Source organism: Eutrigla gurnardus (assembly GCF_963514095.1).
Source record: "Eutrigla gurnardus genome assembly, chromosome: 12".
In the NCBI taxonomy this organism is placed as follows: Eukaryota; Metazoa; Chordata; class Actinopteri; order Perciformes; family Triglidae; genus Eutrigla; species Eutrigla gurnardus.
In genome coordinates, this window is record NC_139926.1 from 617,153 (window position 1) to 629,411 (window position 12,259).

Consider the following 12,259-nt stretch of genomic DNA (forward strand, 5'->3'; position numbering starts at 1 on the left):
ATTGAATTTCAACCTTTACTGATAGTGAGATTCCATGTGGATTAATTCAATTCAATTTTATTTATAGTGTCAAATCACAACAGAAGTCATCTCAGGACACTTAACACATTGAGCAGGACTAGAATACGCTCAAAATTTCAAGAGTCAACACAATTTCAAATTCCCAACATCACCCAGGGGCAAGCGTTACAGCGACAGTGGCGAGAAAAAACTGCCTTAATAGGCTTTTAGGCAGAAATCTCGTGCAGCCCAGGCCCTTGGGTTCCAACTGCATTTGGTGTTGGTAGTATGGTAGTAGTAGCATTAACAGTAGCGGTGGTATTAACAGTAGCAATAGTATCAACAGTAGTAGTCCATGGCAGCAGGCACAGCCACGCCGAGATGGATCCATCCCAACCACGTCGCCGTAGACCAGAAAGCAGGAGTAGTTGAGCAGTCACACAGCGGGCAGGTGGAGCTACAATGTGGTGTTTCCAGCATCAGGCCAGTTAGCAGTCTGCATCGGTCAGGACCTCAGTGGACTCTGCTGGACCAGAAAGCATAGCCAGACTCCCGGGAGTGATCCCGGGAGTAGTCAAGTTAGTGACAGTAGAGATGCCGATTTTAGTCAATTACTTTAATTAAAAATACAGGCGGTAAGAGGCAAACAAGACCACAACATCGGTGCAGTCCGGATCAGGTTCCACCACGGTCCAGGGAGACCTGCTAGGCAAGAGAGCACAGGGACTCCGGGGGAACATACACAGTGAGAGAGAGCGCGCACGAGAGAGAGAGAGAGAGAGAGAGAGAGAGAGAGAGAGAGAGAGAGAGAGAGAGAGAGAGAGAGAGAGAGAGAGAGAGAGAGAGAGAGAGAGAGAGAGAGAGAGAGCTCAGTGTGTCACTATAATCCCCCAGCAGTCTAGGCCTATAGCAGCTTAACCAAGAGCTGGCTCAGGGCAAACCTGAGCCAGCCCTAGCTATAAGCGGTGTCAAAGAGAAAGGTTTTAAGCCTACTCTTAAATGTGGGAACAGTGTCTGCCTCACGAACCAGAACCGGAAGACGGTTCCACAGAAGAGGAGCTTGATGGCTGAAAGCTCTGGCCCCTGTTCTAATTTTGGAGACTTTAGGAACTACAAGTAACCCTTTATTCTGAGAGCGTAGTGCTCTAGGAGGACAGTAGGGTTTAATGAGCTCTTTAAGATATGATGGTGCCAGTCCATTAAGAGCCTTGTAAGTGAGGAGAAGGATTTTAAATTCTATTCTGGATTTTACTGGCAGCCAGTGCAGAGAAGCTAATACAGGAGAAATGTGATCCCTTCTTCTGGTTTTAGTCAGAACACGAGCTGCAGCATTCTGGACCAGCTGGAGAGATTTAAGAGATTTATTAGGGCAGCCTGATAATAAAGAATTACAATAGTCCAGCCTTGAGGTAACAAATGCATGGACGAGTTTTTCTGCATCTTTTTGAGACAGCATTGGCCTAATTTTAGTAATGTTACGCAGGTGAAAGTAGGCTGTCCTCGTGGTTTGTTTAATATGCGAGTCAAAGGACAGGTCCTGATCAAAGATAACTCCAAGGTTTCTTACAGTAGCATTTGAGGCGATGGCAATCCCATCAATAGTCGCTATATCTTTAGACAGCGAGCTTCGGAGGAGTTTAGGCCCAAGTACAATAACTTCCGTTTTATCGGAGTTTAACATCAGGAAATTGCAGGTCATCCAGGATTTTATGTCATCCACACATGCCTGGAGTTTAACTAGCTGATTGGTTTCTTCAGGCTTGATCGATAGATATAACTGAGTATCATCAGCATAGCAATGGAAGTTTATAGAGTGTCCTCTAATAATATTGCCTAAAGGAAGCATATATAAGTTGAAAAGAATTGGTCCGAGCACAGAACCTTGAGGAACACCGTATTTAACTTCAGTGTGCCTGGAGGATTTTTCATTGACATGCACAAACTGAGATCGATTGGATAAATAGGACTTAAACCAGCTTAATGCGTTTCCTTTGATGCCAATTAATTTTTCCAGTCTACATATTAGAATCTCATGGTTAATGGTGTCAAATGCAGCACTAAGATCTAGCAGAACAAGTACAGAAACCAGTCCTTTGTCAGAAGCAATAAGAAGGTCGTTTGTAATTTTTACCAGAGCTGTCTCTGTGCTATGATGTACTCTAAATCCTGACTGGAAGTCCTCAAGTAGACTGTTATTGTTGAGAAAGTCACGCAGTTGATTGGCGACTACTTTCTCAAGGATCTTAGAGAGAAAAGGAAGATTTGATATTGGTCTGTAGTTTGATAAAACCCCTGGATCTAGAGTAGGCTTCTTAAGAAGAGGTTTAATTACAGCTACTTTAAATGACTGTGGCACATAGCCTGTTAATAAAGACACATTGATCATATCTAATAGCGACGCGCTAACTAAGGGTAAGACTTCTTTCAGCAGCCTGGTTGGTATCGGGTCTAGGAGACAGGTTGAAGGTTTAGAAGAAGAGATCATTGACGTTAGTTGGTTTAGGTTGATTGGAGAAAAGCAGTCTAAATATATATCAGGTCTTAATGCTAGTTCTAAAACTCCTGAGTTTGAGGGTAACGCGGTTCCAATTGAAGGCAAGATGCAAGTAATTTTGTCGCGGATTGCTAGAATTTTATCATTAAAAAAGTTCATAAAGTCGTTACTACTAAGATCTCTAGGAATGCATGGCTCAGTAGAGCTGTGACTCTTTGTCAGCCTGGCTACAGTACTGAAAAGAAATCTAGGGTTGTTTTTATTTTCCTCTATTAAAGATGAGTAGTAGGCTGCTCTGGCATTACGGAGAGCCTTCTTATACGTTTTAAGACAGTCCTGCCAAACTAGGCGGGATTCTTCTAGTTTGGTGGAGCGCCAGATGGTTTCAAGTTTACGCAGTTTTTGTTTTAATTTACGAGTTTGGGAGTTATACCAGGGAGCTAACTTCCTATGCTTTATAGTTTTCTGTTTTAGCGGAGCAACAGAGTCGAGAGTCGTTCGCAGTAGGCTTCCAGATTCATCTATAAGAGAATCGATCTGGGAGGGACTAAGATTAATATAAAAGTTCTCCGTTTCATTAAGACATGGAAGTGAACTCAAGACTGGCGGAATTACTTCCTTAAACTTAGCTACTGCTCTATCCGATAGACACCGAGAGTAGTAGCTTTTTCCTAGAGGAGTGAAGTCCAGCAACAATAATTCAAAGGTTATCAAGTAATGGTCAGATAAAGAAGAATTTTGAGGAAAGATTATTAAGTTTTCGATTTCAACGCCATAAGATAAGACGAGGTCGAGAGTGTGGCTATGACAGTGAGTCGGTTTATGTACACTCTGCCTGAAGCCAATAGAATCTATTAAGGAAGTAAATGCTACACTAAGGCTGTCATTTACAACGTCCACATGGACATTAAAATCCCCCACAATGATTACTTTATCTGATTTAAGGACTAAACTTGATAGCAACTCAGAGAATTCAGATAGGAATTCAGAGTATGGACCAGGAGCACGATACACAATAACAAACAGAATTGGCTGCATTGTTTTCCAGTTTGAGTGCGAAAGGCTGAGAATCAGACTCTCAAATGAGTTATAGTTTAGTTTTGGCTTAGGATTGATTGACAGGCTTGAATCAAAAATGGCTGCAACTCCTCCTCCACGTCTGCTGCCTCGAGATATATGAGTATTAATATGGCTGGGAGGACTAGCTTCGTTTAAGCAAACATAGTCTTCATCACGCAGCCAGGTTTCAGTCAGGCAGAATAAATCAATATGATTATCTGATATTAAGTCGTTGACTAATACTGCTTTGGATGAGAGAGATCTAATGTTTAAGAGTCCACATTTAATTCTCTTATTTTGTTTTACTACATCGGAAGTGCTAATTTTTATTAGGTTTTCATGTGAAAACTCTCTTCTGTTTGACCTGATTAATTTGGTTGGTCGGGGGACAGACACCGTTCTTATGTGGTTTTGGTTTTGGGTGGGTGACTGCTCTAAAGGAGGCGCAGAGAAGTGTGTAAGACTGCAACTCTGCTTCCTGGTCTCAACACTGGTTTGTCATGTTCTAGGACTACCAATGAGATCAGCGATGTTTCTAGATAGGAGAGCAGCTCCATCCAAAGTGGGGTGGATGCCATCTCTCCTGATCAGACCAGGTTTTCCCCAGAAAGGCTGCCAATTATTAACGAAGCCCACATCGTTATCTGGACACCACCTCGACAGCCAGCGGTGGAAAGATGACATGCGGCTATACATGTCATCACTAGTAAAGTTTGGCAGGGGACCAGAGAAAACTACGGAGTCCGACATCGTTTTTGCATATTCACACACCGAGCCAACATTAATTTTAGTGACCTCCGATTGGCGTAATCGGGTGTCATTAACGCCGACGTGAATAACAATCTTACTGTATTTACGTTTATCCTTAGCCAGCAGTTTCAATTGAGCTTCGATGTCGCCCGCTCTGGCCCCTGGGACACATTTGACTATGGTCGCTGGTGTCGCTATTTTCACGTGTCTCACTATGGAGCTACCAATGACCAGAGTTGGCTTCTCAGCGGGTGTGTCGCTGAGTGGGGGAAATCGATTGGACACGTGAACATGGTGGTTAACCGTGGGCTTCGGTTTAGAACTATGCCTCCTTCGGACATTCACCCAGCCTCCCGGCTGCTCGGGGTTTGCCGAGGGACGGCTAGCTGCTATGCTATGTCGGTCCGCACCTTGTACAGCTAGCGTCAGCTGGCTGGTTACAGCAGCAGCCGACGGAGGATTGTTGGTGCGGAACCGCGCTTCCAAATCATTCATCCTCGCCTCCAAAGCAAAAAGTGAACTACATTTATTACATGTACCGTTATCAGTAAAGGAGGCAGAGTAGTAGCTAAACATCAGACACACCGGGCAGGAGAGAAGAGAAGGAGGACAGGGAAAGAGAGAAGCCATCGTAGCCGCTAGGCTAGCAGTTGCGCTAAAGTAGCTATCAGAGATAGCGCGTAGACAATAGCAAATTTAGCGAGGCAACTCAGAGAGTGAGCGATGTGTCTGCCGAAGCAGGGGTAGCGTGTGCTTAGTTTAAACTTGGCGGTAGTAAGCCGCTGAACAGGGAAATTACGTTAAATTAACAGAGTTAGGCTAGAGAGAAAAACACAGCCTGTAGCGACTATCACGGAGAAACAGGAAATGACGCAACGCGCTTACCGTCAGAGAAGTCTCGCGAGATCCAGCTGCTACAATGGCAAACCAGCCCTGATTAGTTACCATCAGGGCTCTAGAAGAGTTTCCGGTCTGTTTCGTTTGTTCCATTCTGGTGGAGTCAGCATAACTAGTCTGTAATGCTGATGATCCAGGGTTGCTTTTATTGCTACTTGATTGCAGTTCAGACGATTGACCATTTCCAGCATCTAATTTCGACGTCTTGGATCAGTGGCTCCCCCTGCTGTCCAAAGGCTGCTTGCTGCACCTGAAGCTTAGCAGCATTTGCCGGGCTGTGTGGAATTGTGGGAAAAATGAATGCCTTAATTCCACAAATGAATCCTCCTGTGTTAACATAGCTCTAGTAATGATATGACTGAAGAGCTTTATTCTACACAGGCGCCTAAATGGAGAATACAAAGGGCCAGAAAGCTGAAACAGATTTGATTACAGCACTAACACACACGGATCCATTTTCTTGAAGGGAAATTCTCTCTGCTTGATGCTCAGATTAGCATCACAGACAAAGAGAGACACATACAATTCTTTCCACATGCTCACACAAATAGTCTGTGTCCCTGTGTTTCTAACACCTCACTGTCCTCATTCCGCCTCTTTTCATTGCAGGTGGCCAACGGCTTGGTCCAAACCACTGGCTGGCCCAGCGTAGTCACCTGCATCGGCAACTGGTTTGGAAAAGGAAGGTAGGAAGGTCCTATCATCCCTGTAGGCTTCTCACGTTGTATGTGAAGTGTGTCCAATGCTTCTCTGCAGACGTGCACATGTCTGGTGCTGCAGCTTGGCTCGCTGATCGACATACCAAACAAACAGGCACCACTGTTTGTAAGATAGTCAACTGTCAGTCAAGACGCCAAACTGTGCTGTCTGTTCTTCAGCACCATTGCTAAGGAAACGTCATTGACTTGCCAAAAACACTTTGTTCACAGGTTTTGTTTGGAGGTTCTGATTAAAGTCCTAAACGTTTTCTTCTACCTTTCAATGATGAAAACTGATTAACGATAGTTAAGTTCTCATAGTTGTAGTTATTTTGACTTATAGATTTTCAGGACTCGGCAAAAGGAGAGGACTCAGATGCAGATGGGAACGGGTTGACAGACTTTTATACTGCAATTTCTTGGCACTTCGTCAGAATGAGTGTACAAAAATAACTTGGCTATACATCTTCTTCTGTCAGAAGGACAAAGACTACGAGAACAAAAGGCCAACCAGAACACAATGAAAACAAAAATCACTCCCGAAGGAGGAAAAAACCTCTATACCTACTCTACACTTGGGAATACAAACTCTATGAAAAGTCACTCACGAGGAGGATCAAGGGAAAAGGCTACAAACGTATCTACACTTAACTACTCTCGAAGAAAACTAACTATGAAAAATACAACAAAAATTCACTCACATGGAGGATCAAGAAAAAGGCTACAAACTTAACTTCACTTTTCTGAGTTATAAACAGTATAAACAAAAGGCGCTCCACTGGGAGGAAAAACAACGAGGCTCTGAAAATTATCTAGACTTCAAACTTAAACACACTGACCAAAAAACTTACCAAATCAAAATCACTCTTACACACGTGGCAATGGCTCATGAACAAGACTAATGGTGCTGGAGGTTCGACAGGACGAAATACTTTGGCAAGGAGACAAGTGAAGATACACATCAGGGAAGGGAGCACAGGTGAGAACAATCAGGGATTAGGGAGGATGTCAGACCGGAGACACATGAGGAAGGGCAAGTGACCTGAAACGAGAGGAGAGTTACTTTTCAAAATAAAACATGAAATTTCACAAGACAAAAAACCCAAGACAGGACAGCCCTCACAGCCCCCGGTGTGACATAGATATGGATAACCTATTGTGATTTCAATTGATCATGGAGAGATGCAAAGTGACAGTTATTGACAGGTTACTCAGGGGAAAGTCATTGAGTGCAGACTAGAGGCACAGAGGGTTAAATACATCCAATGTGCTGTTGTTCCCAGGCTTCATAACCAACTATGATGTGGCACACCCTTCAGACCCCAATGTTTGTCTTCCCTGGGGTTTGCAGTGTTTTTGGAATGCTTAAACACGTTTTGATTTCATCAGAATGGAAAAAATACAGGTTTATTAAAAATCGTGTATACAAAAGTAGTTGCAGAAGTAAATTCACGTCAACACCACAACTCTAACGGAGGCTGTGATGATAAAGGGCCATTCCACGTTTTCACTAAGATAAATACCATAGTTTCTTTGAGTTGTTTCTGCTGAAGTATGCGTTTAATGATTTGCATTCTTCTCCAAATATAGACCAGAAAGCTTAATTTTTCTTTATCAATTATTATGAAAGTGCCATTTACATCGTTCATGTAGATTTTAATATATTTAAGACATCAAAGTTAAAATAGACTTTTACCTGCTCCATATTATATCTGTCACACTCATTTCAGCAGAAAGGGAGAATGTACATTCATTATTTTATCTACTGCAACTAATGAAGCGTCTGTCTGTCTGTCTGTCTGTCTGTCAGGCGTGGACTCATCATGGGGCTCTGGAACTCTCACACCTCGGTGGGAAATATCCTGGGCTCTCTGATCGCCGGCTACTGGGTCTCATCCAACTGGGGCCTGTCCTTCATCGTACCGGGGTTCATCATCGCAGTCATGGGCATCGTCTGCTTCCTCTTCCTCATCGAGCGTGAGTGCAGCTCATTACATTGATTTGTTTCTTTTTTGTCAGGGCTCAGTGTTAGCTAGTGTTGCACGGTATACAGATAGTCGAAAAGTATCATGACAACCTAGCATTAAAGTGATCTGATTGTACTTTTAGCAGTGGTGCATTAACTGCAACGAGGTTTTAATACGGGTTACATGGATGTGAGACAGTGGAGCAGTGATGTCTGAGCAGCTCTGCTAGAGGACTCAATGTATCCACAACTGCAGTAGTCAAAACAATTCATGTTAGTGAACAGGTGAGTCCTTTTTCGGAAGATGGCAAACGACTCTGCTGTTCTGACATTGGTCGGGATTTTGTTCCACCACTGAGGCGCCAGAACAGAGGAGAGTCTGAACTTTCCTGAGCGACATTTGTTTGATTTCAGCGATGGTGGTACCAGCCGGCCAGCTCTCTATTTTCTTTTCTTAATGTAAACAAGCATCTCCTGTCAGGGCCGTAGCCAGGATTTCAAAATTAGTGAGGTCCGTCCCAGGAAAGACACCCCTTTTACCAGTTTTTGCACAAACCATACCAAAATGTCACCTACAAAAATAAGTACACTGATACACTTGTTGGCAAAAAGAAAATGTTTTTATTGTGATAGCTGTGTGTGTGTGTGTGTGTGTGTGTGTGTGTGTGTGTGTGTGTGTGTGTGTGTGTGTGTGTGTGTGTGTGTGTGTGTGTGTGTGTGTGTGTGTGTGTGTGTGTGTGTGAGAGAGAGAGTCAGTCTCCACATGCTCCTCTCTCTGCATTGGTCCTCTGAAATGACATAGAATACACAAACAGAAGTTAAAATGATCACCCCGAGTACTTTTGCAACAGAGAATCTGTGTAACATGAATTACATTTTGGAGTTGAAGGTTGTCTGTGTTTCTGGTCCCATTTGTTCTCCTGTCTGTGTTTCTGGTCCCATTTGTTCTCCTGTCTGTGTTTCTGGTCCTATTTGTTCTCCTGTCTGTTTCTGGTCCCATTTGTTCTCCTGTCTCTGTTTCTGGTCCCATTTGTTCTCCTGTCTGTGTTTCTGGTCCTATTTGTTCTCCTGTCTGTGTTTCTGGTCCCATTTGTTCTCCTGTCTGTGTTTCTGGTCCTATTTGTTCTCCTGTCTGTGTTTCTGGTCCCATTTGTTCTCCTGTCTGTGTTTCTGGTCCCCTCTATTGTTCTGACTGAACTGGTCCTCCTGATTCTCCACTCCATTCTCTCTGTTCATCCATTCCACTTGGTTTTCCACTCTGCCCTATCTCTTCTCCTCTCCTCTCTCCACTATCTCTCGTCTCTCCTGTCTTTCCACATAGTTCTTTGCTCTGCCCTGTCTCTTCTCCACTCTTTGCAGTAGCTCCGCATTTCTTTCTATCCTCCTGTTTCCTCTGCTCATTCTCCCCTTCTGTCCTCATTTTCACACGGCCTGTTTTTCTTTTGAACAAATGAATCCAACGTACTCTGTTGAATTTTTTTTCTTTTTGACATTTTTCACTCTTCAGACAGTCACTGATTAGTTTTTTTTCTTCTGTAGGGGGAAATCAAAAGAGGTTGATTAGACCTTATTGATTATATACATAGGCCTTACATTATAAGCCTATGGCCTATGAGAGAGAGACTGTTCTCATCATGATCACTTATTATCTTATTGTTTACACACACACACATACACACGCTATGAGCCTCTTTTTACCGAGGTCCGGACCTCGGTGACCTCATAGCTGGCTATGGCCCTGTCTCCTGTAATTCATCAACACATAATCCACCAGAGATCAGGTGTTAGTCTTATATCACTGTATTTCTCAATGTGAAGTGGACAAGAAGGAAAAGAGTAACATTTTCTTCAGAAACACCACTTCAACACAATCCAGAGCTTCCCCTCATCAGCTTCTCACAGAAATGAATCTGCATTTATTATCATTGAGTGTGTTGTTGTTCTGGAAGCCTCTCTGTCTCCCTGGATTAGAAACAGACTTTTCAACCCACAGTCAAATAATTTCATCTGTGCCATTGTGCAAAAGCAGTATTATGTATAACTTCTGTTACACATTTCAAGGTTTATGTTTTGCTGTTTGTTGTCACAGTTATTATTTTTCTCAAAATGGTTGCCAGTGGCAACCCGTCAACCTTACTGTATTATGTGTGGTGGATTTAGCTTCTTGTGCAGTTAAAGAGTGCATGTGCATTAATGGGCTTAACATTGTTGTTCCTTAGAGAAGTGAGCTTCCATTTACAGTGCTGATTCCCACATTAAGGTTTGCACAGCAGCCTTTGATTTGCTGAGAGAACTTGTTTTAATCATGTTAAAACATGAACATCAAAGAAGCAGCTCTGAGGAGGACTCCACAGGCCGTGAACGGAGCAGCATCATTAACTTCATGGCATCTTTTCCCTTGACAGACCCAAATGACCTGAAGAGCACGTATGCTCAAAATTCTTCCCCAGGAAAGAGTGTGAGTACAACAGAGTTTTTCCTGTCTTGAGAAGGTAGTCCAACATTGTTTTTACAATACATTGTTATGTAGCTGTTTCCATGCGAAGCTGCTTAAAATGAAAATACAAGCAATTCAAATAAATGTTGCTTTTGCTCTCTATTTGAGTGATACATAAAAAAGGCAAAGAATACTCAAGATTAATTTTTTGGGTTCCTCAGTCTGCCACACTGGTGGAAGCTTCGAGGAAAGCGTTCTCTAAGGAACTCAGATTTGATCAGGTTCCTTGAGGAACCCATCTTCCCAGCATTATAGGCATTTTCACACAGAGATTCCTCCGTAATCACAGAAAGGAGAGGCCTCGATATGCCCCCGATCACACCATTGCTAAAGAACTTTGGTTTGCGCGTAATGCTGCAATGGCGTTTCGGTTTAGAGAAGCATCCATGGTTTAGTGGAACAAGAGAGGCCGGTTCACGTCGGCCTCACGCTGGCGGTGTTGGCTGTGTGATGTATTAAATACGTGTTGGAAATCCGATTAGCTCGAGGGCGCACCGTATGTATACTTAGGTGTTTTAAAGATCTTGAATGGGATTAGCTGGCATTAAGAGAATATAAAATAAGACAAGATGTATCCATTAATGCCTGAAATAATGAGGTGGGACATAATAATAATGTGATTAATATTCTCTTCAAGCAGGTTCCAACCAAGAGCTGTAATGGTGCAGGTGGACACACTGAGGTGTATCAGCCGTACAAAGGAAGCAAAACCCAGGTGTGTGTCACTCTGTGAATGTCAGTGTATTGGGTGATGCTAGTGTCTCATTGGTGCACCGAAGTGTGTGAAATCACCTTTTTCCAGCTGAGTCACGGCTTCTTCCAACTAGAGAGAACAGTCGCATCTAATGTTGTATGAACTCAGTATTTATAGTAAGAGAATATATGTTCAGGGACATGAAAGGCCAATTTCACCCAGACACACTTTTCTTTTTGTTAAATCTGGATTGTTGTTGTTTGGTGGTGTATTCATCTGAGTCCCATTACAACATTTAAGTGAATGTCATATTATGGATTGACTCAATAAGGAATCATGGAAAAGAGAAAAAAAGTGATGAGTCTTTGCTGAATATCCATCCATCCATCCATCCATCCATCCATCCATCCATCCTTTGTCTACCGCTTATCCTGTATTCAGGGTGGCGGGGGGGCTGGAGCCAATCCCAGCTGTCATTGGGTGAAGGCAGGGTACACCCTGGACAGGTCGCCAGTCCATCGCACAGTCGTACACAGTTGCAGATAAATATCAGCCCACACTAATGTTATCAGTATTATATTATTTGTAGATATACATTCCAGTGGTGGCTGCATATGAATGTTTCTGACTCATGTCATTAGGATTGGGCATCGTTTGAATTTGAATGATTCCGACTCCGGTTCCAAATGATTCTCGATTCCGATTCTTTTAAGAGGCAGGGTTAAAAAAAAGTGTAGGATATTTTAAATGAGCTAGCTAACCAACAGTCTTTCTGAATGAAATAGTCTGACATTCTCCATCAATTTTAATTCTATGAACTTTTTACTTTTTATGAACTTTACTATGAATTTCTCACAGGGCTGTTTTCAACTACAATATAAATATCAAATCTATGAACTTGAATATAAATATTATAAATTATGAATACATCTTCACAGGGGTACACTTTCCTCAAGAGAGCTTTATTTTTGAAAACTTCATGAAAACACTTTTACACATGAGTGTGTGATGCTGCAGGTACTTTAACATGTTACCATGCTCCCACTGATGGGCTAACCTGGTGCAGAATAGCAAATAAACAATAAGAAACAACTTGTAAAACCTTACTTTTGTTGCACCGACATCTTCTCCTTTGCCGTTAAGGTGAACGGAGTGGGCTCAGCATATCGCGAAGTCGTGGAGTCACCAGCCTTGGCTAACGTTA

General features: G+C 42.8%; 1 protein-coding gene and 1 long non-coding RNA gene across 4 annotated transcripts in view; both read left to right on the plus strand.

Annotated features, from left to right (window-relative positions):
• Positions 1–12,259, plus strand: part of slc37a1 (solute carrier family 37 member 1) — an 81,574-nt gene that overhangs the window by 50,638 nt on the left and 18,677 nt on the right. For all 3 annotated transcript variants that reach the window (XM_084022251.1, XM_084022252.1, XM_084022253.1), the window contains exons 7-10: positions 5,810–5,886; positions 7,709–7,875; positions 10,270–10,322; positions 11,002–11,076. In XM_084022251.1, the coding sequence (XP_083878377.1) occupies positions 5,810–5,886; positions 7,709–7,875; positions 10,270–10,322; positions 11,002–11,076 (372 nt within the window). The remainder of the gene's footprint in view (positions 1–5,809; positions 5,887–7,708; positions 7,876–10,269; positions 10,323–11,001; positions 11,077–12,259) is intronic.
• Positions 56–1,903, plus strand: LOC311021628. The gene is made up of 2 exons (XR_014598030.1): positions 56–327; positions 382–1,903. It is a non-coding gene; the product is annotated as an uncharacterized lncRNA (long non-coding RNA).